The sequence below is a fragment of the Trachurus trachurus genome, assembly GCF_905171665.1.
Source record: "Trachurus trachurus genome assembly, chromosome: 16".
Classification (NCBI taxonomy): Eukaryota; Metazoa; Chordata; class Actinopteri; order Carangiformes; family Carangidae; genus Trachurus; species Trachurus trachurus.
Genome location: NC_139902.1, coordinates 6542982 through 6568609, shown reverse-complemented (window position 1 = coordinate 6568609; position 25628 = coordinate 6542982). Strand labels below are relative to the sequence as shown.

The following is a 25628-nucleotide window of genomic DNA, read 5'->3' as shown; positions in this document are numbered from 1 at the left end:
CAGCCCGACCAGGACTTCCTCAGAACGCTTTCCTCTGAGCTGAGTAGACTAAAAACACATACACATACACATACACATACACATACACACACACCAGACCAGAGGAGGTCATAGGTTTCTAGGGGGCCCCTTGCATAAACTGGCCCTGATTATTGTGTTTGAGCCTCTGCTATATTAGACCTTAGAGGACATGGGTTTTCATTCAAATTAGCGGCTTAAGTTTATGGTTGCTGACTGTCACACCGGTATGATGAAGTCCCCTGAAGGTTTATAAATATTCATAAATACACACAAATAAATATATTACATCAAAAACAGATGGATAAATTAGCTGTTCTGTTACTTAAAGGGTTTGTGTTTATGTTGATATGACCTTTAGGATTCAGTGAAGTACACCAAAATTGAGGAACAATACAACATCTGTTTGCCTGTCCATTTATTCTGTAAAAAATTAACATTTGACTTCATCTTATTTGTTCCCGTCTGTAAACGAGACGTCATGAGCTTGTCAGTTACTGTGCAAGGGTTCTGATTTATGTGTGACAGGATGTTTAAATAAGATTAGACAGTATCATGTTTGTGGGAATGTGTCTTAGCAAGTGATTACCGATGAAAATAACAGAACAGGTTTTTACACATGCTTGCACATACACGTCACTGCGTCAGACAATTAAAAAATCAAATAGAAAAGAAAGAATACGTATCTCTGTCTCGTCCTGACAGGACTTTTGGAGAAATTTAATAAATAGAAAGGTTTCAAAGGCTTCGAAACACATTTTGTTTATTTTTGGAGGACAGTCATCCATATACAGTCATGCACTGTGTGGCCTTGGAGGTGCCATATCCACACCACCATTCCTGCTGTGTTTAATGTCAACTGTACAAAAAAGGAGAACAACAGAGATCAGTCGACCGCCTCCTCCACATTGAGAACAGGAACACACACAAAAACCATTCAACCACTCACTGCAGACATTCACTAAAATGCAACATTCGGCAATAAGAAAACACATCTTCATCCTACGTAGATGAAATAAAAAAAACTAACTTAAGTAAACTTTTCAATCTCATTAAGAACTTTGCCTGAGTCGTGTTAAAAGCTTTAACAGCGACCAACACAGTTAAGAGGGGTATTAATTCACTAAAACAAAGCATCATCACAGTCAATGAAAACCCTCTTTTAGCAGGAAATCAGACTAAAAAGGCTACAACACTGGAATGGCTTCCGCAGGAGCCCCACTGTTTTTTTTGTTTGTTTGTTTTTTTTAAAAGTTCTCCGTCTCAGGTTTGCAGGAGGCATGGTAGCTCAGTCCGCTGCTCGTCCATGCGTCCCCCCTGGACCCTCAGGAGCAGGGAGAAGAAGTCCTCATCGTCCATGGGACCTGGAGCCCGGCTGCGCTGGTCCTCCAGCCGGCCCTGGGCCTGTGGGTGGAAAGGAAAGCAGTTGAGTGAACGCCTTTTTCGCTTCCCTTAGTTTTCTAGGAAACAATGCTAACGCGAGGCTTTATAAAACACATAAACGGGCCGGTTCTTGTGGCTTACTTGTGTCGTGAGAATCATATTATACAGATCCTCTTTGGGCACAGGGACCGGTGTGGGCTTTCTCACAAAAGAGAGTTGTTTTATGCTGCCTCTGAAACTTCTGGCTTTTGGTTTTGGCGGCCGCGACCTTTCGAGCTGCGCCCTCTGGTCGTCCAGCCGGCGGGCCTGAGCGGTGGCCACCAGCTCGAAAAACTCCTCTTTCTGCAGTGAGGTCATGGAAGAAAAAATGACTGCGAAAAGAGAAAACAGAGAAAAGAGGGAAAGGAGCGTTTGATGGTCAGATAGCAGGAGGCTTTAAGTGGTCAGCGGTCAAGAAAAAAAAGAAAGAAAGAAAAGCTGTTCGCACACGTTTCAAAACATGATTGAGTCACGGAGGACTGGTAGTTTCGTGTTGTTTCAGCTTGATCAACATGAGTCAGCGGTGTTACTTGGAAACAATTGCAACAGCTGCATCAGTTGCATCTTACTTGAAAGCACACATCAGAGACTCCTACAGAAGAGAAGCACCCCCCCACCCACACACCCACCCACCCACCTACCCACCTCTGTGGACCGGTTTGCTTGCGTTGGGTTCAGAGTGGCACCTCCGCCTCCCCATCCCGCTCTCCAGCCTGAAGGAGCAGCGCTGGTCATTGAGCCGCCTCCCCTCCTGGAGATCGCAGAGCAGCTCGTACAGTGACTCTGGGAAGTCGGGGGTTAACCGGTGAGCCTGGGCAAACGTGGGTAGTTGGCAGAAGAAAAGAAAAAAGAAAAAACACACACACACACAGAGAGGTTGGAAAGGTTTCTCAGTGAGTGGCACAGACTGTTTGTTGGCACAGCAAAAGAATTCTCTTGCCTCCTACGTACTCCCACATGCTCAGTAACAAAATGATACCTGCTGTTTTTCCATCACGAGATTGTTTTTCCCCCACAGAGAAGATGGTGGTTAGTGTAGGTAAAGTCAAGACAAACCTTTTTGGAATCCTCCCCCTCGCTCTGTGTCCCTTCAGGTTGTTGCTCGGATGAGTTTAACCTCTTTATATCCAGTTGAGGGTCATTTTGTGAAACCTTTTTGTCCTCTGTGTCAAGATGTCCACTAATCCTCGTCGCTTCACTTTCACTTCTGTTCTGTCCATCGTTCATATTCTCGGTTTTCACCTGTTTGTCGACTCCCTTTTTATCCTCTGCGTCCCCTTTGTGGTCGTCCTCTGTGTTGGCTTGTTGCTTTTCCGCGCTCTGCTCTTCTGAACCCATTTTACTCACTAAATGCTCCTCATTCTTGTCCTCTCCCGTGTGTCCCTCCTCCTCCTTCTCTCTCTGAGCCGTCTCGCCGCTCGAGCTCTGTACAATTATAGCCGCGCCGCTCGCTGCTCCTGTTCCGGCGTCACCCTCGGTTATGTCTCCCTCTTCAGTGATCACGAGAGGTTCCAGCAGTCCCTCTTCGGCCATTTCTGCTTTGATCTCCGCACAGTCCATTAATCTCTCTGTCAAACCTCGACGGGAGGACACACAGAGACACGGGTTAGGTCAAAGATCTTAGGTCAGACACACTGAGGGCTCCATTGTTATTTTTCTTTTCTCTGAATAGAATAATCAGCAAACACCACACATAACAACCCTCAAGTGTCTTGGCCACTTTACCACGAGGACAGCCATAGAGCAGCTGCCTCTTTCTTCCTCAAAGAAATGTATGAGGAACGAGTTTGGCAGGTTCCAGCATGTTGACTACAGATGTTTAAGCTGAAAATCCAACTGTAAGTAATATGTTCCTCTGTGTGTGTGCGACGACCTGATTGGAGATGTCAACATCCTTATTCCTGATGGACGGTTTCTGTTCTGTATTTTGCCAAAAGATGTACTACTTGTTGTTGCGTTATATCACCTTGTTGTTTGTGTGTGTCATATTCAGTGAATTTAGTAAATTCAGAAATTTCATTCTTACCTTGTATCTCGTGAAATTTGTCCCCTCAAAGCATCATCTCCTGAAGTCACCGCAGTCAGAGCTCAGCATTGTTTGGCTTTGACGCTCGTCTGGTCAATATCTTTATGAAGAAAGAGAGAGAGAAAGAAAGAAAGAAAGAAAAAAAACTGCTGTGAAGGGTTTCACACGCCGACGTGACAAGCTGTCGCCGTTGCTGTCTGCTTTTCTACCTTCTCTCTCTCTCTCGGCTCCTCTCTTCTTCCTGTTCCTCTTACCACAGCCCACCCCTATTTATTTAGCCCACATCTGACAAGTCATGCTATTGTGAAATATTAGTGTCAAAAGCAGAAGGAACCTCCATCATTCATTCGGTTAAAGTCTAGGTAAGGTCCCAGTCCAGGCAATGTTAGTTTTTTTCCTCCCGTCTTTTATCAAAGGAGATTAAGTTAAAGCTGTGAAAGCAGCTGTAGGCAGCTGCTGCTCTAACTGCTGCTCATTTGATTATGTCAGAACCAACTGCAACATGTTGAAACAGGCGCTCAGTTTTCTGACACTGTTGTGGTTTTGGCTCACATCCTGTTGACTTGTAGCTAAAAGGAGAAGTCGAGTCAAACTAGTGAGAGAAGCTATCTCAACCTCAGAGATAAAAAAAAAAAAATCTCTAATGTAAATGTGTGCAGACCTGGTATGTGTTTGCAACCTGGCTTACACAAGCATGGTGTCCACAGAGCACATTATCTTTATGTTGTTTAGTTAGATCTTATTATAAGTTGCTGTTGCTGTTGTTTTGATACACTCACATACACACACTTCTGTATGAAAATGCAGGGCGTGCAGATGTTTTTGTTGTTGCGGTTCCATACAGTAGGCACAACTGTCAATTACATGTTGCAGTCACTGTTTACATGGCTTGTACCTTTTCCTGTCAATCGCTAGGGGACTCTGCCTGGTGTGGTGATGCACGCACCGCCGGGGTCTGGTCGTGCTGTGTGTGTGTCTGTGAGCACAGTCGGGCAGCAGCAGTCGTCGCCACTGTGCGTCGCTGAAGATGTTGCAGCAGCAGCAACCTCTGACAGGCAATGGGCCCTCCAACGGCCGGGGAGTCGGCATGAGCGGCCACCCGGGGATGCATGCGCTCAACTCGGTTCACCAACCCTCCCAGCGCCGGTCCGACGGGGGGGACTCGGGCCTCGAGGGCACAGAGAACGGACACGAACCCCGCAGAGATATTGGCGATATACTGCAGCAAATAATGACCATCACCGACCAAAGTTTGGACGAGGCACAAGCAAAGTTAGTGACAACTTTGAATAGTTTTATTGTTATGCTTATTGTCGCTGCAGTTGCTTTTTTGTGTTGTTTTGCCGCTTTGCCGACTCGGACTCGTAAAGGCAAAGTTTCCTGAACTTCAACCTATTGTTTAGATTATTTAGCCACCTGCTAACATGTTAGCTCACGACAGCTAACGGAAACAAAGTTGTTTTTCTTAAACACACCTCGGAAACGTTTGGCATTACGTTAGCCGGTGCTATTTTCCTCCTTCACTCTCATTTACAAACACGTATTTATTTTAGTAGTCGGTCCGGCTAAAAGTAGCTATTGTTAGCCTGCTGAGCTGCGTTAACTAAGGCTAACCAGCTAAGGCTACAATGGGCAGCTAACAGGGAGCTAATGCTAATATAGACGTTTAAACACTTTTCTTGCACATGTCGACATGTTATTATTATCGCCAACGAATGAAATCACGACCTCGTTTGCTGGTTAAATTAAACCAGTCAGTTTGACCACAGAGAGTAGTTGTCTTCCTGGCTCACAGCGAGCCTGACGCTAACGGTTGCTAAATTAGCCATGCCCACGGTGCTCGGTCCGTCACTTACTGTTGTTTATGTTTTGGTCAATTTGCATATCGGCCCCCTCTCCCCCTGTTTTCACACAGCATGCTCTGCTTTCTCGCTGTTTACAGGAAACATGCACTGAACTGTCACCGGATGAAACCTGCCCTGTTTAGCGTTTTGTGCGAGATTAAGGAAAAAACAGGTATGTTATTAGTGTTTTTAAACAGTTGTCATTGTTGGCCATGAGACATTTAGTTTTTTTTTTTTTTTTTTTTTTTTTTTTTTAGTGGCCACTGGGTTATTAGAGTTGTATTAGACTGTGTGTTGACATAGTGTCATCAGAAGCCAATAAAATCATGAACAAGTTCACTGGACCATCACATACACACATACACAGATAGACACACACTGCATGTCAGTAACTATCAATATTCTGACTTGTTATGAAAGCATACTGCCAGTAAAATAAACATCATTAGACAGCTTTTATATGAAATGTAATTTGATATGAAAATTGAGACAATAGGAAGCTGCTGGATAAACAGATATGTGATGCAAACAGGACAGTGTATATTACAGGCTGCACCAGAGTTGAGCCTTTTAAGAGTTTATTTTACTGAAATTTAAGTATGGTGAACAGTAGCCTACTGCTTGATGATCTAGATTCTACAGTGTTTCTGCAGGTCTTGAAAAGTCTAAACATTGAATTCAGTTTCATGAGAAATGTCTCACAACAAGGTTATAGACGGTCTTAAATTAAAAATTCCAAAAGTCTTCGATATCGCATAGGCAGTAATGTTATAAAATGTTTTTCTACTTACTGTGGGCTTTCAGAAGAAGTTATACTAAAACCAAACTAAATATGGGATTATGTTAACTACCGATTAAGCTGCAGGAAGCTGCTCAGTTCTTATCTAGTTGCACGTTGTACTGTTCGACCTTTAACAAACACTGCTTCTCTCAAAGAAGATCATCACCTCCTAATTGGGAATTGTTGAATGAAGCAAAAGGTTAAATTGCCATAAATGGTCTAATCATTTTTCATTGGATAAGCCACCCATTAAATTTATTCCACTTTTCTGGGTCTATGTGGAGAGAGAGTTACCTCTTGCTGGGAAGTACTGTAAAAATAATAGTAACACAAATCCCGATTTCATTGTTCTATGAAATGATTCTATTTAATGCTTCATTTTAAAACATGCCAATGTCACTCTTCAACAGCATAGATTTAACTGCTTCCTGCAAAGATGCTATTAAACGGGACTTTCAGTTCAACCAATCTGCCCCTCAGTCTGCTCCAAAACAGGATGTTTTGACTTGGGCAGTGAAATAAAAATAGTGCAGAGCAATTAAAAAAGTGTAAACACTAGCACAAGAGCTATTCAATACAGTAACGACTTCTCCATTTTCAAACACTGCGCATCAGTGTTTCTCTTGGCTGACCACGCAAATTTGCAGGACAGAGTTTATGAAGTGAGCCCATGAGGTGCACACTGAGAGGAAATGCATGGCTGAATTCATTAGTTTTACAGGCTTCAATTTAAAGGGGTAGTTCAACATTTTTGGCAAATTTGCCCATTGCCATATTCCCTATAGTTTTAGGAGTAGGTTTGTTACCTTTAATTGTCGGTGCAAGCTATTTACTCCAAAACACTCTCGTGGACAAGTTGTGTCCTGCACATTCACCACGCTATGAGATAATAACGGAATGTTGCGAGACGGAGATGTTTTCGAGGTAAATTCATGCAAAACCACTGATGTGCGCTCCCGTCCCGTGTTACCTCGAAAACAACTCTGTCTCGTAACATTCTGTTATTATCTCATAGCGTGGTGAATGTGCAGGTCACAACTTGTCCACGAGAGCGTTTTGGAGTTGTTGGATTGTGTATTGATGAGTTTGAGGGAAACCAAGAAATCCCGTCAGCCTCGATAGCGTAGCCTGAGCAGCTTGCGCCTCTGCTCCGCCGATCTAAAAACAGCTTGCACCGACAATTAAAGGTAATAAACCTACTCCTAACACTGTAGGGATTATGGCAATAGGCCAATTTGCCAAAATGTTGAACTATCCCTTTGAGAAAACGGGAGATGGAGGCAGTTACACTTTTCTGTCAGTATTTCCAAAACAGAACTAATTGACACTGTGGTTTCTCCTGTTGACAGGCCTGTCAATGAGGAACAGCCAGGAAGAGGAGTCCCAGGATCCTCAGCTGGTGCGGTTAGACAACATGTTGCTGGCAGAGGGTGTGGCGGGGCCGGAGAAGGGCGGCGGGGCTGCTGCTGCCGTGTCGGCGGCCACCAGCTCAGGAGGGATGTCGCCCGACAGCTCGCTTGAGCACTCCGACTACAAAAGCAAGTTGAGCCAGATTCGCAGTATCTACCACACTGAGCTGGAGAAGTATGAGCAGGTATCGTGTCGCAACAGGAGATGAGCACTGACATTGCCTGTGCACGCTTGCTTGAACTAAAGCTGCTCGCCAGAAGCGTAATCCATTGGCATGTTAGGTCTAAAGTTCACAACACATGACAGCTTCGCTTGGGAATGTATTTTGGTCCTTATGTTCCTGATCAAAACACATGAGGTATAAGATCCACATCAGGTTTGACAGGAGGCGTCTGTAAGACAATCAGAGCTACACACATTCCAGTCTGCACTTACGTGTGCTGTGACTGCTGTCATACAATACACCATTCAAATCTGCTGTTAATCCACCATTGTGATAGTACTATCAGAATGCAGAATGATATCTGTAGCTGCAGATCAGTGATATGCTCTCTGAACTTGATCTCATAAAGCCTCTATCTGCTTAAGCATAAAAAAGAATAAGATTATTATTCTACTTTTTTACTACAGTAGTAATCTTTTCCGGCTGGCATTGTGGATTTCAATGTCAGTGGGACAAACAGATCATGTAAAAGCACATTTACAATTAAAGCTCAATATGTTTCCTATAACTGTACATTCATGAATATTACAGAGCGTTTTATAATACTCTCCCCCTTTGTGTGTATACAGGTGCATCTCAATAAATTAGAATATCATGGAAAAGTTATGTTTTTTCAGTAGTTCAATTCAATAGTGAAACTCGTATATTATACAGATCCATTACACACTGAAATATTTTATGTCTTTATTTCTTTAAATTGTAATTATAATGGCTTTCATTTAATGAAAACCCCAAATTCACTTACCTAATGGTGTCGGCAAATTAACTCAAAACACCTGCAAATGTTCCTACGAGCCTTTAAATGGTCTCTAGTCTGGTTCAGTAGTCTACACTGCTGGCCTCTATGATATTCTAATTTATTGAGATGCACTTGTAAATAGAAATGAAAATGTCTAGTAGAACTCACCTTTAAATATGACCCCAGGAACAAATGTATACCGTAATTGAATTTATGCATTTCTGACGACATAAACAAAACCTGAATATTGTGAACTTTGAAATGGAGAAGGTATCAGTTTTGGCAGACTTGTTGGATTGGATCAGTCCAGGAGTGTACATCCATATTGACTGGACACATTTTCTGAATGTTTTGTCATGACATTACATTTCCCTCTCCATAAAAACAAAGATATGCCTTAGAACAGTGGTCCCCAACCACCGGGCCGCGGACCGGTACCGGTCCGTGGATCATTTGGTACCGGGCCGCAGAAAGATGAAATGAAAATGAAAAAAAAAAAAAATCGTTTGTTTCATCTATTTCACACTTCCGGTCGTTTTATTTTGAAAATGTTGCCACTTCCGTTTGTGCATCTTCCCAGTGCTGCGCAATTGACAGGCAAATGACAGGCAGGCACAAACGTAAAAGAGTGAAAAACACACGTCGCCGGGCCGGGAAAAACTCAATAATGATACGACAGAAGACCCGACGCTTTCCAACAAGAAGAAAGCTGTTCTAAAAGAAAAAGCACGAGTCCTGTTTAAATTACGGGTTCATTGCAACAGGTGATTCACATGCTCCAACGCAATGTGTGTGCGGGACCCGGCCGGCTCTCTGCCGCTTCATCACTTCACAGAAAACTTCTCTCCCTGCGTTCTGGATTTAAGCAGAATATCCTGAGATCGCCACAAAAGCACGGAAAACCTGCTTCCATTACAAACATATTATGTTTGTGAAACGGAGTTTTCTGCAGCTTCAGCAGCAAAACGAAATGACAGAGTAGACTGGTAGACAGGAACCGAGATGACAGACGGAGCATCACCCCCAGATGACTGACATTATTATTGTGATACTATATTATGGTGAGTTGTAACAAAGAACGTAAACGTAAGAGAAAACTAGGCTATGTGAACGTGTAGTCCTGTTTATACAGTAGGCCTACATAATGTAAACAGGAGAACGTACGCTACCCCCCGCCCCCGCCCCCGAAGAGAACGACCGCCACCCCCCCACCCCCCTCCCTCCCCGGGCCGCGGTAAAATTTTCCACCGGTGACCGGTCCGCGGAGATAAAAAGGTTGGGGACCGCTGCCTTAGAATAGACTCTGATTAACCGTAGGAGAGTAATATAGAGTGATTTGCATCACTGCATTGCTTTGTACAGTTCTGTCCTTCACTGTCCATCCTCCCCTCCCAGGCGTGCACTGAGTTCACCACCCATGTGATGAACCTGCTGAGGGAACAGTCACGTACGCGGCCCGTGACCCCGCGGGAGATAGAGCGCATGGTGGCCATCATCCACCGCAAGTTCAGCTCCATCCAGACTCAGCTGAAGCAGAGCACTTGTGAGGCGGTCATGATACTGAGGTCCCGCTTCCTTGATGCCAGGTGGGTGTGTGTGGTCGGATGTCTTTGACAGTTCAAATTAAAATAATAAAACATATTCTGTCAGCATAATAGACCATTTAGACCTGCTTGTATGAGCCCAGCCCCATCTGTTGTTGAGTGCCCTTTGTTTGTATCTCATCAGACGCAAGAGGCGTAACTTCAGCAAACAGGCCACAGAGGTCCTGAATGAGTATTTCTACTCCCACCTGTCCAACCCCTACCCCAGCGAAGAAGCCAAAGAGGAACTCGGCAAACAGTGTGGAATCACCATCTCTCAGGTAAATAAATCACTAGGCCTGCTGTACTTGTACGAACAAGCAGCCATGAGTGTGTAATTGAGCTTTTTGTACCAGTGAACAATGGGTATCTGTACTCTGGCAAATCAATTATACTCCCTCAGTAACAGTAAATGTTAAAACAAGTATCAAGTTAGTCATTTTTAAAGATGAACACTGCTGCAAAAGAGACGTTACTAAGGGGTTTGTCTGTTGTTTTGTTTCTTGCTATCAGGTCTCCAACTGGTTTGGCAACAAGAGAATCCGCTACAAGAAAAACATTGGCAAATTCCAGGAAGAGGCCAACCTCTATGCCATGAAGACAGCCTTGGGGGCCAGACAGGGCGAAGACTCCCCACACACTCCCAACTCCACAGGTACTTCCAGACGATATGAAAGTATTCGCCTTCAGGCAGTGAAATATGTTGTTAGTTTCACCCTCCTCTGATTCACTTGGTCTCCACCCAGCACTTGTTGACAATCTGACGAGCTGTGTTTATAAGCTCCATGCACAACTTGAGGCTTTATGAACTTGGCGTTCATTAGTAGTTGATATGTTTGTTCCTGTTTTAACAGCGTCTGTGTTATTAACTATGCTTTAGTTTCTGCAGGGTTAGTGTGTCTTTCTAATACTCCGGAGTCAATATGTAAACACAACATTGTTCTGTCCTCTTCAGTATCTGTATGTATGATCTATAAGTGCTGAGGTTTCTGTCCTGTTTCTGTCCTTGTTCAGGGTCCGGGTCCTTCTCACTGTCGGGGTCAGCTGACCTGTTCCTCGGGGTTCCACCTGTGAATGGAGAGCAGTCTGCCTACCAAATGGGGGTACGGGTGACCTAACACCACACACGAAGAAGCTAACACATATAATGGCTGATAGTTTACTATGTCATCATAATTATGTTTTTAAATGTTTTGTCTGGTCTTTTTATGTAGTCTTTATTTTAATATAATCTTTTTAAATTAGGGCCTGACAGGCACAAGGTTTTTGTGGCAGATAGATACTGTTATGAAGGAAGGAAATTCAAAAGCTGGATTAATCAGACAGTATGCCAGACATAAACAACACACATTGTTGAAAACGATCCCTCAAATATGCTTCAAACGCAAGTGGCAAGACTTTATTCATCCCTCCATTGAAATTTCGAAAATTTACATAAATCAGTAGCTCAAGCATGCAGGTAGAAAAAATATGTATTAAAGAGAGGAAGAAACATTCATCTGTTCAATGTGGCATCAGTGCAGCACTGCAGTAAACTCTTGGAAAATGCATCAGGAATAACAACAACTACGCAAAGGGCAGAAGCCGATAGTGAATGACAACATACTTTCTTTCCACAATCAGTTCTTCAATGTGTGGAGTAAACGCAAAGAAATTAGAGAGCGACCAAATGAAAGAACATAACACTAACGTTAAGTGGATCAACTAGTGCAAGGGAATCTTTTGAGATGTAAACCCACACAGTTTGCAGTTCCTCTGCAAAGATTGCAGGCATAAAAAAAGTGTTGACATTGATTCTTATCACCCAGTGCAGATGCTGATACTGGCATGACTGAGAGGGCTCAAATTAAATTTATCACAGCTTCACAGCATCATTTGTGACACTTCAGTGCTGCTGCTGTTGGTGTAGTTTCAGTTCTTTAGGTGGAGAGACATCCAGGAACTTATTTATCCTAAAACAACCGGATTTTGCAAACATCAAAGTTTGATTTTAATAAGCACCTCAGCACACCATCAAAGTGAAACTGCTGTCAACGGCACCACCTTGAAATGCAGCGGTGGTGTCTCCTAACACCCATTTTGTTTATTTGTTTTCTCTCTCTTGCTTTCGATCTCTAAGGCGAACGGGAATTGGCAGGGTCGAAACTCTCCGTCTGGCGCCTCGCCCCACAGCGACCACTCGGAAAACTCTGACTGATGGCCCCGCCCACTGGAACAGAACGACAGCGACGGAAAAGATTGACGTTGGAAAAGACAGAAAGAATGATATCACACTTCCCACTTGGCTGCAGTTGTCTTTTTTTTGTATGTTTGTTTGGTTTGGTTATTTTAAATGTATGTTGTTTTTCTTAACTTACCGCTCAGCGCTGGTCATTATTCTGTTTGTATGATTAGCTGAGTGCACGGATGCTAGAGTGAAAAAGTGTGTGTGTGTTGTGTGCATGCAAGTGTGGTTTTATTATTGAGGGTTGTAAGGGTTTGTTTTCCACTACTTCTGACATGTTACTGAGTTCGTGGTTGGGAGGGGGACTGGCAGGGGTGGGACTGCGCTATCATGGTTTTTAGCACACTACTATATCATTATTATTAATATTATTGCTGTTTTATTATTAGTGCTACAACGATTTTCATTTTAACAGCTCAGAAAGAGAGAATGCAATTAGTGAATGAGAGGGCAATAGAGAAAAATCCAAAGATTTTGTGTGTTTGTTTCTCTGTTTTGTTTGTCTTGTTTCTGTTTCGTTTTGTTTTTTTACTACCGGGCTTATGTGTCCCTGTAAAATGAATGAAGTGTGCCTGAGTCCACATTAATGGTTTGAATGAGTATATCAACAGTGCTGTCTTTTTTCTGTACAGTGAAACACCTGTATTCTCTCTACCTCTTTTACAATAAAGACTCTCTGTATTCACAACCAGCAGGTGATCAGACCACATTCATGTTCAGTCAAGGGTCCTTTATAATAGAGATATACAGTGGTGGTAGGGGTGGGGGTGGGGATGGCTCACTCCAGCTACTAAACTCTCCACACGTCACCTCTTAGTGGTATCAGGTAGTTAAATTATTTGTCCCCTCTTTGACCCAATGGCAGGTTATTTGAATTTAATTTGTGGCGCTAAAATGAAATTAAAAATGAGCAGCACTAAGTCTGTTAAATAAAAAAACCATAACAGCTAAGGGTGTTGTGAATAGAACTCTAGTATTAAAGAGATAGTACATCCAATTAACCCTGAGCTGCCTATTATTGTATTGTCCAGTGTATTTCTGCATGGTTGGACTCTGAATAGAGGAAACAGTCCCAAAGGCTCAGTGAAATACAAACCAGATATTGAATTTTATTCTAACAAGCTGAATATCAACCAAGAAATAGGCAGAATTACCTAAGTGAATTAGTCAGTGCTTTGTCATAATCTAGTTTCAATATTCGGTTAAACAAGTTGCAGTCTGCAACTGAGTATATTCTTTGAAATGGGACAGTAAAAATCAACAGTTACAGATGAGCCACCAGTGGTGTGCACAGGGGCAACCCCCACCCCCCCTGCCCCCTTGTGGCCCAATTGTTGAAAAACACGTGCTAAAGTGTCCTCTTATAGGAGCCAAAATATGTGCTCAAGTGCCCTTTTAAGAGCCAACATGCATGCTAACGTGCCCTCTTCAGTGGCAAGGACTCGCTGTATGTGCCCCCTTTTTTTTTCTTTTCGCCCCTGCCCTTCAAAAAGTCTGTGCACGCCACTGTGAGCCACAGTAAGAGCCTTGGCCAAAATCTAATAAGGTAGTACACTCTAACAAATGATGTGCTGGCTCAACGTAAAAAAATTGAGGTAAGAATTTCCATGGATATTTTTAAGTTATTTCAACTTAGCTAGTATTAAGTACATGCCACAAGACTTCTCTAGTTAGGCCAACTTAATTACTTAAGTACAAGCAACATGATTTCCCTTGTCCTCTACAAGCTTATTTAAGTCAAACCAACTTAATTTTAATTGTGTTAAAATTACCCCTTTTAGTTATTCTAACTTATTTATTTTCATTTCATTCTACTCAAAAATGTCCATGGAAATTCTTACCTCAATTTCTTTTAGTAGTAAGAACTTATTTATCTAAGTCAGAATATATCACACATTGAACTTTCAGTTTGATTGAACTGTTTATTCAAAGACAAGTCAGCATCTCACTCTACAGCAACAGGACTGAGTGTATATGATATTTAAAAAAAAAAGTAGCATTCATAAAATAAATTAAGAAACTTACAATATAAAATATCCCTTTAAAACAGTCTTTTTAACACAGCATACAATAAATTAGGAAACTTACAATATAAAATAGCCCTTTAAAACAGTCTTTTGAACACTGTCTGAACATTTTGACAGTCATACTCTTGCATGAATGTTGACTCCAGGGCAGGCTGACAGTGGTGATCTGTCTTAATTCTTGGTTTATCTGAATAAAAAGAAAAAGCACAAATAAGTACAACATGCTAATTTATACAATTTGCACACAAACTACTGCAAAGAAATGGCAATGCACACTCATGCTATTCTAACAACTAGTTTATAACTAGTCCAGTGGCATCTCAACAATATTTGTTTGTCAACACAGTTGACAACTGCTGACAGAGAAACAGCATCTAGTGGTGAAAAACGATTTCTTGTAGCCTACTAACTGTACTGTTAGCTGTTGTGAATAAAACGAGTCAAGATTGTACTCACCAAGCTGTAAAGTTTGCAAATGGGTGTCTCCAACTCTGTGCTCTGGTCACTGGTGTCTTTCCAATCCTGTGCTTCCAACAGGCATGCCACATGGTTCGCACTAAACATGTACTAGCAGTTAGCCTGTACTCAACTTCTAACAAAATACAGACAAAGATTTTTTAAGTTGTGCTAACTGAATACACCTCTATGTTAAGTTAAGGCAGAAATATCTGTTCAAAATTCATGTATTATTGAGTTACGACAATTTTATTTATTTTCATTTAGACCAACTTATCAAATTAAGTTATCAACTCATTATAATGTATATGCATAACAAGCTTAATTTTTTAAGCAGAAAAAGCTCTTGATTTTGAGCTATACAAACTAACCCCATGAATCACTTTTTAGAGTGTAGGTACATATGAATGTTCATAGACACATATGCATAAAAATATAGTAGAACAACACACATTTCCAGTGAATAAATAATAATAAATAGAGGGCCAGCCTCTGTACTCTGGACATGTTTTTACTTTTGTGAACACTACAAACAAAACTCCATAATAAATATGATATGATAAATAATAATAAATTCCTTTATTATTGTTATATTAACAATAATTAACTTTATTTCTACAATTCATGCATAAAATGCAACAAAGAGGCAGATATCAATGAAGAAATAAATAAAGTCACAGATATGATCAGATAAAAGAAGATTAAACAGCCAATCAGGGAAACACACACATAAAAACACTTGGTTTAGATAAAATAAAACAGACATCAGTGGAAGAAAAAACATTTGAGAAGAAGTTATAGAAAAAGATGTGCTTTCAAATGTATTTATTTATTTATTTTTAAAGTGTTTGACGTAGTAAATACGGACAGACTGCTCCTTTAACCAAACGGTTAATCTGAGATAAAGTGGCGCGTGGAGTTGACTACAGTAGGATTATAACCATGTGGCTGAGCTATAATGAAGTTAAAGACAGTTCATTAATCACCGCCGGCAGAGGAGCCTCGAGGTTTCACTGTAAAACCTCAAAGTTGCGCGTGGTCACAGTCGCTCGTCTTTCCCACGGTCCCGCGAGGCATCAAAGGTTTTCACGAGCAAATGTCGAACAAGTGCTGCGTTAAACTGCGCCGCAGCACGAGAGAGCGCGGCCCCAAATGGCACGTGTAGCCTATTGTGTCTTGGAGGTGTGAATGCAAAGCGCCTGCAGAGCGACTAACAAATGCAAAGGTGTCAAGCGTGGATGGCAGCAGGCCCTAAAGGAGCGTGCGGTTGATTTTTATTAGAAACGAGAAAGAAAAGAGCATTACGCAGAAAAAAAATAAACATTTAAAAGTGACGTTGTTCAGCCGCAACTAATAAACGACTCAGACGCAATGATATAAGGAGGTTTTGATTTCTCGATGTGGCAGCAGGAGTTTCACACGTGAGGAGGAGACACAAGTTTCTCCACTTTAATAAACCAGCAGAACAGATGGATCCATGTGTCAACTCGCACCTCAAACGGTACGTGCAGCACAAATGGTTCATGTTGTCCGAGGCGCACGTAGGCAGCTGGTTTTACAACCTCCAAGTCCATCACAGGGAAACTGAAAATCCTCCCGGACTCGTCCACGATAAAAGGTTAAAAAAAAATACAATAACGTGCACACAACACACACACAATCTGATTTTAGAACAGAAAAAAAAGATAATTCCAGATTAGCCATAGAGGCCTTTTTTTTTTTTTTTTTTTTTTTTTTTTTTACATAAAAAAAACAACAACATCCATTTTGTGTATTGTTTTTATGATAAGAAATTACAAAGTTGTTGTAAATATCTCATCTATTCAAAGTTATCCACGTTAAACGACACACACGTTGCCTGTTGTTAACTTCACATTAAACACCAGTGATTTCATTCTTTAAAAAAAAAAGGCAAATATGCTTTTCATGTCTATATTTTAGTGTGACATTTCAGATCCTGTATTTCTTGTAATTTTACGCATGGATTTTACGCGCGTATTTTTGTGCGTAATGCGTCTTTTTTCACAACGAGACTGATCATCAGATAGGCCTACATTTAATATGTTAAAATGTTCAGTATTATTATTATTAATAATATTATTTAAAACGATTGGACCGATGGGGTGGGGGTGTCTGCGTGGATGGTGTGCCTGGGAGGGGTGTGGGCGGGGTGTCACATTTGGGAGGGTCTGTCACAGAGGAGGTAAAAGAGGCTTCCTGGGATCAGAGCGTCATTCCCTGATCAGCTGCAGACCGTGAAGGAGCCACTGTGACCGCTGCTTGAGGACAGACTGTGTTGGACCATTGGCTACAATGAAGCTGTTACAGGAAACGGAGGATGGACAAAACGACAGAAAGGTAAAATAAGATCATCAAAAAACTGCTGATTTCAGTCAGGAACTATTTCACCCAACTTACAATGAAATATACCACTTTATAGACTTGAGTGAGAAAAGCTCACTACTGTACATTAAGACCAACTTTACAATGTTGTCTTTCTTCTGTCTTTCTTCCAGTTCATAAAATCTCAGGTGGAGAAACGGCGTAGGGAGAGGATGAACCGCAGTCTGGAGTGTCTGAGAACCATGTTGCTGCAGGAGCCACAACAACAGGTAAAAACCCAACAAACTGAGTTCAACTGTTGATATTTTGAGAGAAGTTATAGCAAATATCAGAAATCTGGGTTAATTGCATGCTGTTATAAGGTTTCTGAGGTTCTTAATGTCAGTCTTAATGCTATGATATTATACATTGGGTTTGAATGAAAACTGATTGAGACAGCAGATCATCAAGGACCACTCAGGCCTCTTTCAGCAGCCAGGTGACTTCATTAACTCACTCTGATGCTTTCCTGCAGGGTGGGACTCAGCGCAGGGTGGAGAAAGCTGAGATCCTGGAGCACACGGTCGTCTTTCTCCAGAACACCCCCAAAGAAGACAAGACGAGAGCTGGAGGAGGAGGTGGTGGAGAAGGAGGAGGAGGAGGAGGAGGTGGAGGAGGTGATGCCGGAAACCAGAAGCCCTCCTTCCAAGACGGCTTCTCCACCTGCCTGCAGAGAGCTGCTCAGTTCCTGGGACCCGAGGGGAAAGGCCTGTGGCTGGGAACGGCGCTGGACGCGTCTTTCTCCGCCCGCTTCTCCCGTTCAGACTCTGACTCTGCAGCCGTCGTCCAGAGGAGGACGGAGGCCCGCTCCTCCTCCACCGGCTCCCTGCCACAGACAAAGTCCATTCTTCGGCTGCTTAGGCAAAGGTCTAAGCACAAACTGAGCACACGTGCATGCGGCGTCAACACTTCAGTTCATCCCTACCAGCGTCCGGTCCGGAAAGGGTTCCCCAGAGTTCCCCAGCAGCCTCAGAACCAGAGTCTGCTTGAGTTGAGGGCGGTGACCCAGAACTGCCCGCTCAGCCAGACTTTGTGGAGGCCCTGGCCCTGACCTTCACCCCTGAAACTGAACTTTCACTGACTCTTTTGCATCTGAATAATAATATAATGTATATTATTATCACTACGATGATATTCACTGGTGCCACCTGTATTGTTCTTTAGAGCATATCTACATTGTAGTCTTGTAAACAATGGTTTTTGATACAGCCTCAAAGCTTGTAAATAACGTTAAAAAAAGAAAGAAAAAATCTCATTTGTACATGCTGTATGTGTGATAGGCTTGACTCACTCCTCTTGTTTAATGCTTCTGAATGAGCTGTGGGACAGTGGGGGGGTTAGCCGTCTATATTCTGCTGACACAGGCACAGGGACTCTCCCATGCAGACTGGGACCAGACGCGAGCTGGATCGGGGCTGGCTGAGCCGAGCGGAGCTGCATGGGGACCGCTGCTGTGATTGGAGAGAGACCAGTTCAGAGAGAAAAAGAGAGAGAGAGAGGTGAGTGTTGCACGGAGCTGAAGGAGTCACACACACACTGCTCCAACCCAATGCTGCCAATGATTCAAGAGTGTGCTACTGAAGTGGATAATGATTGAGTGTCCCATCCGTCACATTTCCAGGTGTCAGGTGTTGGGAGGTCAGGGCTTGAGGCTGGGAGAGCCCCATACAGCATCTCACATTCACCTGTGTGCCGGCCTGAGTGACATCTGTGGCTCTGTGTACACTTTAACTTGTGTTCTTTTTAATTATATATATCCTCATGTCTATTTTGCACACTAATTTATTTTGGATGTCTCCCTATGGTGAGCGGTATTCTCTTTTTTATAAGAAAATAATAAAAACATTTCTTAAAATGAAAATGCATTGTGTCAGTGATCCTTTATCTTAACACTAACCCTCTGCTGCTGGCCCCTTTTCTATGAACTGAGCCTTTGACAGCTCTTTTTAGTCAGTCTGAGGTGTGAAACTGGGCTTCCTGCAGAGCTACATCCTCCAGGTGTAAAGTCTAGCCATGAGGTGGAGGAGTTCACTTCAAAGACATCAAAGATGGCCCCGTTCACACCTCATTCACTCAGCTTGAAAGCCTTTGGATTAAACCAAGAAAAAAAAAGATAATATAGCTCAGAGCAGAGAAGATTCACAACAAATGATGCTTACAAATGTTATATTATGAACTGTTTTAACCATTTCACAAGTTAGGCATAACTGTGTCTGAAATCACATATTCTAGTCTTATAGTGATTGAAAATAAACATTTTATGACAATAAATGAAAACAAACACTTTATGACAATAGATGCTCTGCCAATCTCTACAATAATTTCCTATATCATTAGCCAATAATTATATCATTGTAGATTAAACAGAGTCTGTCAAGTTTATTTCTAAAACTTCTCCATCGTCTTTGTTCCTGCAACATGTCAGAATAACTCGACACTCTTCCTCATCACCTCTGTGCTCATGTCCCTCTGTGATCCATTTGTTTTCCACGCGTGTCCGGTGTCAGAGCAGGAAACATTAACACCTCCTGCAGCGCTTTGAAGTTCTTCACAGAAAGTCTGGAGAGTCCGAGCTCGTTTGTGCTGTCAGAGCAGTTTGATCACTGGTTTCAATGAATAAATATCTAAATAAGGGATTATTATACTGCAAAACAGACTGATGATTGGAGCCTGGATTCAGACACACATTTTTATGAATTATATGATCGCTATATAGGATATATAATGGATGAATTGTGCAGACTTGCTCAATAAGAGGCTGTTTGTCTGCTTGGCTGCGCAGGAATCACAGGTCACCACAAGGCCGAGCTCTACAGGAGACTACAGTATTAATTTGGTTATTACGCATTAATTGGTTTAATTATTTGCGTCTCGCGGTGTGTCATCAGCGGGTCTAAGTGATGTAAGTGTAGTGAAACGGCCTGGGAGTCTCTCTCCTGACTCTTTCTCATGGGAAAAAGGAAAAAGCCCAACTCCATTTGCACTTTTATTATCTGTTAGAATTAGTGCATCGTGAAAAGAAGTGTGTGGAGGACAGTGGGCTCTCTGGTTCCCACACACACACACTTGTCACACACTCATGCAAATTACGCACCACACTTATCCCGTCGCTTTATTTCTTTCTCAGGACCCTGTCGCTCTCTTTTGGTTTATATTCAAACACATGCATGAGGAGAAAACTGTCACTTTTTGATGGTGTGAGCTGAGGTGACTGTGAGTTTACGCTTTCACCGGGGTCAGTTCATGCAGATGTTAAAGAGGCGCTGATTAAACGATGAGAATGATCCGTGGGAACCAGCACGGACTGGACACTGACCTCCACTGAGGGACAGTGACGTCTCTCACTTATCTCAGTCTCAGGACATTGCTGTAAAAAAGATTAACACTCAGTCAATCTTTCCTGAAAGAAGTTCAGTTAATGTGCTGTGGGTTAAGTTTGGCGCGTGCCAGAGTTCTTATGGCTCACTGAGGATCTTTCCAACAATACATCAAAATGATGTAAACCTTATGAATTGAGCTGCATACGAATCTCTTCTGATGGAATTGACAACTGGGAGTTTCTCTTATTTAATTACATCTTATATTTAAAAGTATTCGAGCTCTGTGACTTTAGTTAGTGAAGTCATTCACAGTTGTTAAGCTTTACGCGTTTGCATAAGGTGTGAAATGGTCGCGTGCTGCTGGAGCGTGCTGCGTCGTGTGTCCGCGGAGGCGGTCAAAGGCTTTTGGGTTTTACATAAAACAGTGACCCCACTGTTTGAGTGCTGACAAAGCAGATAGGTTAACTTACTATATTACAGTCTGCTGGTGGCTTCTTCAAGACAGCCCATAAAGTATCAGCTGCCCTCTGTCCTCTCTCTCCAGCTCTCAGAAAAATAATCAAGTAGCTTCGTCCTCAGCTGCCCATCCCCCTGCCTCTGGAGCTAGACGAAGAGTTAAAACCATCACTATATTTTAATACTCTCTGTCCTCAAAACAATAATCCATCTATTTCTTTTAATTATTTATTCTATTTCTATCAGTTTAGTATAAAAAATAATGCAACTCCTAAATGAATGGGTGCAGAAAGAAGTAAATGTATGTAGTCATTCCCTTTTTTCAGTAAGTCCTTTACAAATAAGATAATTTACATATCAAAACAAAAGAAGAAGAAGAAAATAGAACAAAATAAATTAAAATAATGGCTGCAGACCAACCACCAGCTCATCATCCTATAGATTCATAGAGGTCCAAAACATGTTGCAACTGCTGATCATTAGAAATATCAGATTATAAAACACAGCACATATGACAGCAGTGGTTGAAGCCAGTTGAGGTCCATGTCTCTGTCTGTGAATTATTTCCTCAGACTGTCTCAGACTTCAAGGGTTTAAACTATCCACCACCTGTTCACAAATCAGTTAAAATCAGAGGGGAATGTGTTTAAATCTAATAATGTATAATAAACAGATCTAATTTATTCTGTTATAATTCCATGACCTCTCAGATTTCACTAGTGACACTTTGGAGGGAGCTGATGTCACCTGGAAACCACTAATGCAGGGGAAACCTTTCTGCACAGGAGCACTTCACCATTTAGCTAATCCTTCTGTACTTTTAACAAAAGGTTTCACAGTTTAAATTTTAGTGTAAAATATCAGTCAGCTGCCATCAAGTAACAGAATATTTCTTCCTGTTACCAAGAGCTTCAATTTATAACAGAGTCTGAGTTAACAGACTCAAACAGGCATTCTCCATAGTTACAGTCTTTTAGTACAAGAATCCCTCATTGTGTTTCCCTGCACAGTTTCTCTGCAGCAAGAGGATGTTGTCACAAAAACAGGGAACTCACTTGGGATGTAAGAGAAGGCAAAACATCACTGACAGTGTCAGGGCACTGGGAGAGAGTTCATGCAGGGCCCAGAGGGAGCAGGAGAAAAATGATCACATGGACAACAGATATTGGGTAACACTTTATAATAAGTGCCCCTTAGGAGGTCTTTCACCTCCTACCAGGCCATTGCCCTAATGAATGTATTCTTAGCAATTCTTGCCTGGTTCAATAAAGGTTTACTACTACTACTACAATAAGTACACACTATTAAGCATTAGTTAAGCATTAATAAATAGATTATGAGTACAGTTAGTGCTTATCAATGATGAGTTACATTTTTAACTGTGTTTATAAACTACATACTAATGTGTATTCATGTGTTATAAATGATGAATTCAGTATTTCATGCTTAACTAATGCTCAATAGTGTGTACCTATTACCCAGATATTGTTTTAAGACACTTGAAAAAATGTGAATCTTTTATTTTTTAACGCATTTTAAATGTAGGACTTTATTTACATACTCAAATGAAGTGTCTGGTAACGGGTTACATGCATTAAAAACATCTGGGGCGCGAGGCAAATGGCCTCACAGCTCCAAACTGAACGCCAATAAATAAATGTGGGTTTAGTGGGTGCACATTTGCTGTGTGACACAGTGACGCGCAGACAAATGTGGAGTAAAGTGTGACAGTGGGACTGTGTCCTCCGGCTCTTTCTCAGGAGGCTTCGTCCTCATTTTTATAACCTGTTAAAACCGATACTTCATTTACACAGCAGAGTGTGCCTGCCTGGAGCTCTCGGGTTCCCACGCGCACACGTAGGGCATTGAGAATTATAATTACACGTTAGTGACAAGGGTCAGTTTGACTAAACAAAGTGAAATGATGAGTTTTATGCGCAAAGCGTTGGCTCCCCGAAAATGCCAAGAATTTGACAAACTGTGCTGCTTCATTTTCTGCTTGAAATTGACAATAAAAGAGAATCTGAGAACAGCACGGTGATTAATTTTGGGTTTGGTGCGAGATGCGTATTTGCAAATTGCATCAAACCTTTAGCACTGGATTATAGAAACGTGGGAGCGACTCTTCCAACTCTCTCTCATGGGAACAGCGCGCAGGCAGCTCCATTCACACTTTATTACCTGTTAGAATCGATACATCATAACAAAGGAGGGTTTTGGGGGGATAAGTGGGATTCGGGTTCCCACGCGTTTGTCTCATAAAATCACATCTCTGTCCCCATTTGGTTTCAGTGTCATCATTTCGCAGGTATTTGCAGAATCATGCGTAAAAGGTTAGGTTTACGCGTAAAGGGTAATTTTACGCACGGCACCTAGTTGTCATTTTTAGACTTTAGATACTTTGTAGATTAGGAATCGCATTAGGAATTCGCTTAACCAAACTGAGCCGTAGGTTTCCTCTTGACTCAGTTTTACATCACAACCAAAGAAAAGCACAGGAGGATTCCTATAACAGAGAGGATTTTACGCACGCGTTTTCACTTCCGAAGTTTAAAAAAACAAACGAAAACATCAATGAGTCACTGAATGAGCTCGTGCTTAAACTGTTTTCGATTTCATTTAAACTTTTCTTCCCTCCTCCACACTCCTTATTTCTTTTGTCACATTTGGCCTGGGGCAGCCTGAAACCCGCCACGTCTCGTCTCGTCCATAACAACGGCATGAGTCAACCCGCAGTCATTTGTCTGCGCTTCACGCTGTGGTGGCGGATGTCTGTTGTTTTCTCTCACACTTGCAAATAAGCGACACACACGAGCTGGCAACACGTCGCAGGGACGCGTGGCGCTGACACCCGGCGGGACAGCTGCACGTGGATGCGGATTAATGAAGTGTCTTTAGTTGGTGCGCCACTCAGTGTGCGTCCATCTTCAGACTGATGCCAAATATGTTACAACAGATAATATAGGAGAAGAATTTGAAAGAGAGGAGTGACAAGTAAATATTAGTTCTACATTCTTCAGTTAATAAACCTTAAACAACATTAGTCCAAAATATAAATCCACTTCCCACTAATAAGGCCAACTTGCAAACTGAAAAAACTTTCAAACTGCAGAAAAATAAGATTCATGACTGAGATGATTCAATTGTGATACAGAATGATGCTTCACTGACATTAATAACTTTGTATAATTGAGTTTAGTGACTGTGGTGAAATACAGTGTGTGACCAGGGTAGTGGGAGGAGCCTAAGGCAACGCCCCCCTCCGGCTTTAAAACGCCAGACTGAAGCCAGTGTGGTCACTTTCATCCTTGACTGACAGAGCGACACAGCTGCTGGAACCGCTGGATAGTTGTTGGACTACAACCATGAAATTACTTCAAGATGCACAGGACGCAAAGGCCCAGAGGAAGGTGAGTGGATCATTTATGTCTTCATTCTACATTTCTATTGTTAGCTGTCCTGAGGAAATGTCGTTATGTATTTAAGGCATATATGTGTGTGGTTTGGATTTAGATTATTTCACCTTGCAGCCTCACTCCATTTATTAATCTTATCACCTCGTCTCTGTGTCCCATAGAGTCTCAAACCTCAAGTGGAGAGACGCCGGAGAGAGAGAATGAACCGCAGCCTGGAGAGCCTGAAGACTCTTCTGCTACAGAGACAGGTAAAGGCCACGTGGCTCTGGTGGTCAGCTGGCCCAAACCTACAAGATTAGACAGATTTCAATGAAGGCGAGAACTCGTTTATTAACTCTTTGTTTGTGTCCTAGGAGGAGACTCAGCGCAGGGTGGAGAAAGCTGAGATCCTGGAGCACACGGTCGTCTTCCTCCAGAACACCGCCAAAGAAGACAAGACGAGAGCTGGAGGAGGAGGAGGAGGAGGTGGTGGTGGTGGTGTTGGTGATGGTGGAGGAGGCCAGAAGCCCTCCTTCCAAGACGGCTTCTCCACCTGCCTGCAGAGAGCTGCTCAGTTCCTGGGACCCGAGGGGAAAGGCCTGTGGCTGGGAACGGCGCTGGACGCGTCTTTCTCCGCCCGCTTCTCCCGTTCAGACTCTGACTCTGCAGCCGTCGTCCAGAGGAGGACGGAGGCCCGCTCCTCCTCCTCCACCACCAGCTCCCTGCTGCTCAGGAAGACGTCCAGATCTTTTCTTCGGATGCTGATAAACAGGTCCGGACACAGACTGTGCACGCCCGCCTCAGATGTGACCAGCTGCGCTCAGGCCCGAGGACAACCACGTCGTTTTTCCACGACTCCCAGACAGCTCCATAAATCTGCGAGTAGAGTGATGACACAGAGCTCGACCCAGAGCCACCCGCTCAGCCAGTGTCTGTGGAGGCCCTGGCCCTGACCTAGACTGAAGAAAATGAACTTTTACTGACTCTAACATGCTGATTCATATGCAAACAGCAGCGTGTGTTGTTCATGCGTCTTTCCACGAGGACATATTCAGTGCAATGTATTGAACACGGGCCTTCTACAGGGGTTCCTGTAAATTCTGATATATTTGTAGATATTGTAAATGTATCTAGCGCTGCTTCTGCCTGCACGGGCCGGTTCATGACTACTGTGTCATTTATTAAGTATTTTTGCACCTTAATTTATTTTTATTTGCCATTTGTAAATAAACAAAAGGGTAAAATCACCTAACAATGTCTGAGTGTTCATTGATTGTTTGCTGGCACGCGTCACAAGGAGCGAGGTGTGGACTTGTGCTGGA

General features: G+C 42.5%; 4 protein-coding genes across 4 annotated transcripts; 3 read left to right on the top strand and 1 right to left on the bottom strand.

Moving 5' to 3' along the window:
• Positions 1–716: 716 nt before the first annotated feature.
• Positions 717–4490, bottom strand: gpsm3 (G protein signaling modulator 3). Its single transcript, XM_083989902.1, has 6 exons — positions 4362–4490; positions 3467–3566; positions 2497–3017; positions 2086–2251; positions 1543–1772; positions 717–1422 (listed from the first exon to the last, which is right to left on the bottom strand). Exons 3-6 carry the CDS (start codon positions 2998–3000, stop codon positions 1282–1284), a joined length of 1041 nt encoding a protein of 346 aa, XP_083846028.1. The 5' UTR covers positions 3001–3017; positions 3467–3566; positions 4362–4490; the 3' UTR covers positions 717–1281.
• On the top strand, positions 4377–12958 carry pbx2 (pre-B-cell leukemia homeobox 2). The gene is made up of 8 exons (XM_083989901.1): positions 4377–4738; positions 5409–5482; positions 7441–7685; positions 9859–10049; positions 10192–10327; positions 10560–10701; positions 11061–11149; positions 12166–12958. Exons 1-8 carry the CDS (start codon positions 4494–4496, stop codon positions 12241–12243), a joined length of 1200 nt encoding a protein of 399 aa, XP_083846027.1. The 5' UTR covers positions 4377–4493; the 3' UTR covers positions 12244–12958.
• Positions 12959–17066: 4108 nt separating this feature from the next.
• Positions 17067–18186, top strand: LOC310999188 (uncharacterized protein; the record flags this gene model as incomplete). Its single annotated transcript, XM_083989512.1, has 4 exons — positions 17067–17111; positions 17270–17365; positions 17611–17716; positions 17762–18186. 4 exons carry the CDS (start codon positions 17067–17069, stop codon positions 18184–18186), a joined length of 672 nt encoding a protein of 223 aa, XP_083845638.1.
• A 6044-nt stretch (positions 18187–24230) lies between these two features.
• On the top strand, positions 24231–25259 carry LOC310999187 (uncharacterized protein; the record flags this gene model as incomplete). The annotated part of the gene is made up of 3 exons (XM_083989511.1): positions 24231–24321; positions 24489–24575; positions 24681–25259. Exons 1-3 carry the CDS (start codon positions 24277–24279, stop codon positions 25257–25259), a joined length of 711 nt encoding a protein of 236 aa, XP_083845637.1. The 5' UTR covers positions 24231–24276.
• Positions 25260–25628: the final 369 nt, after the last annotated feature.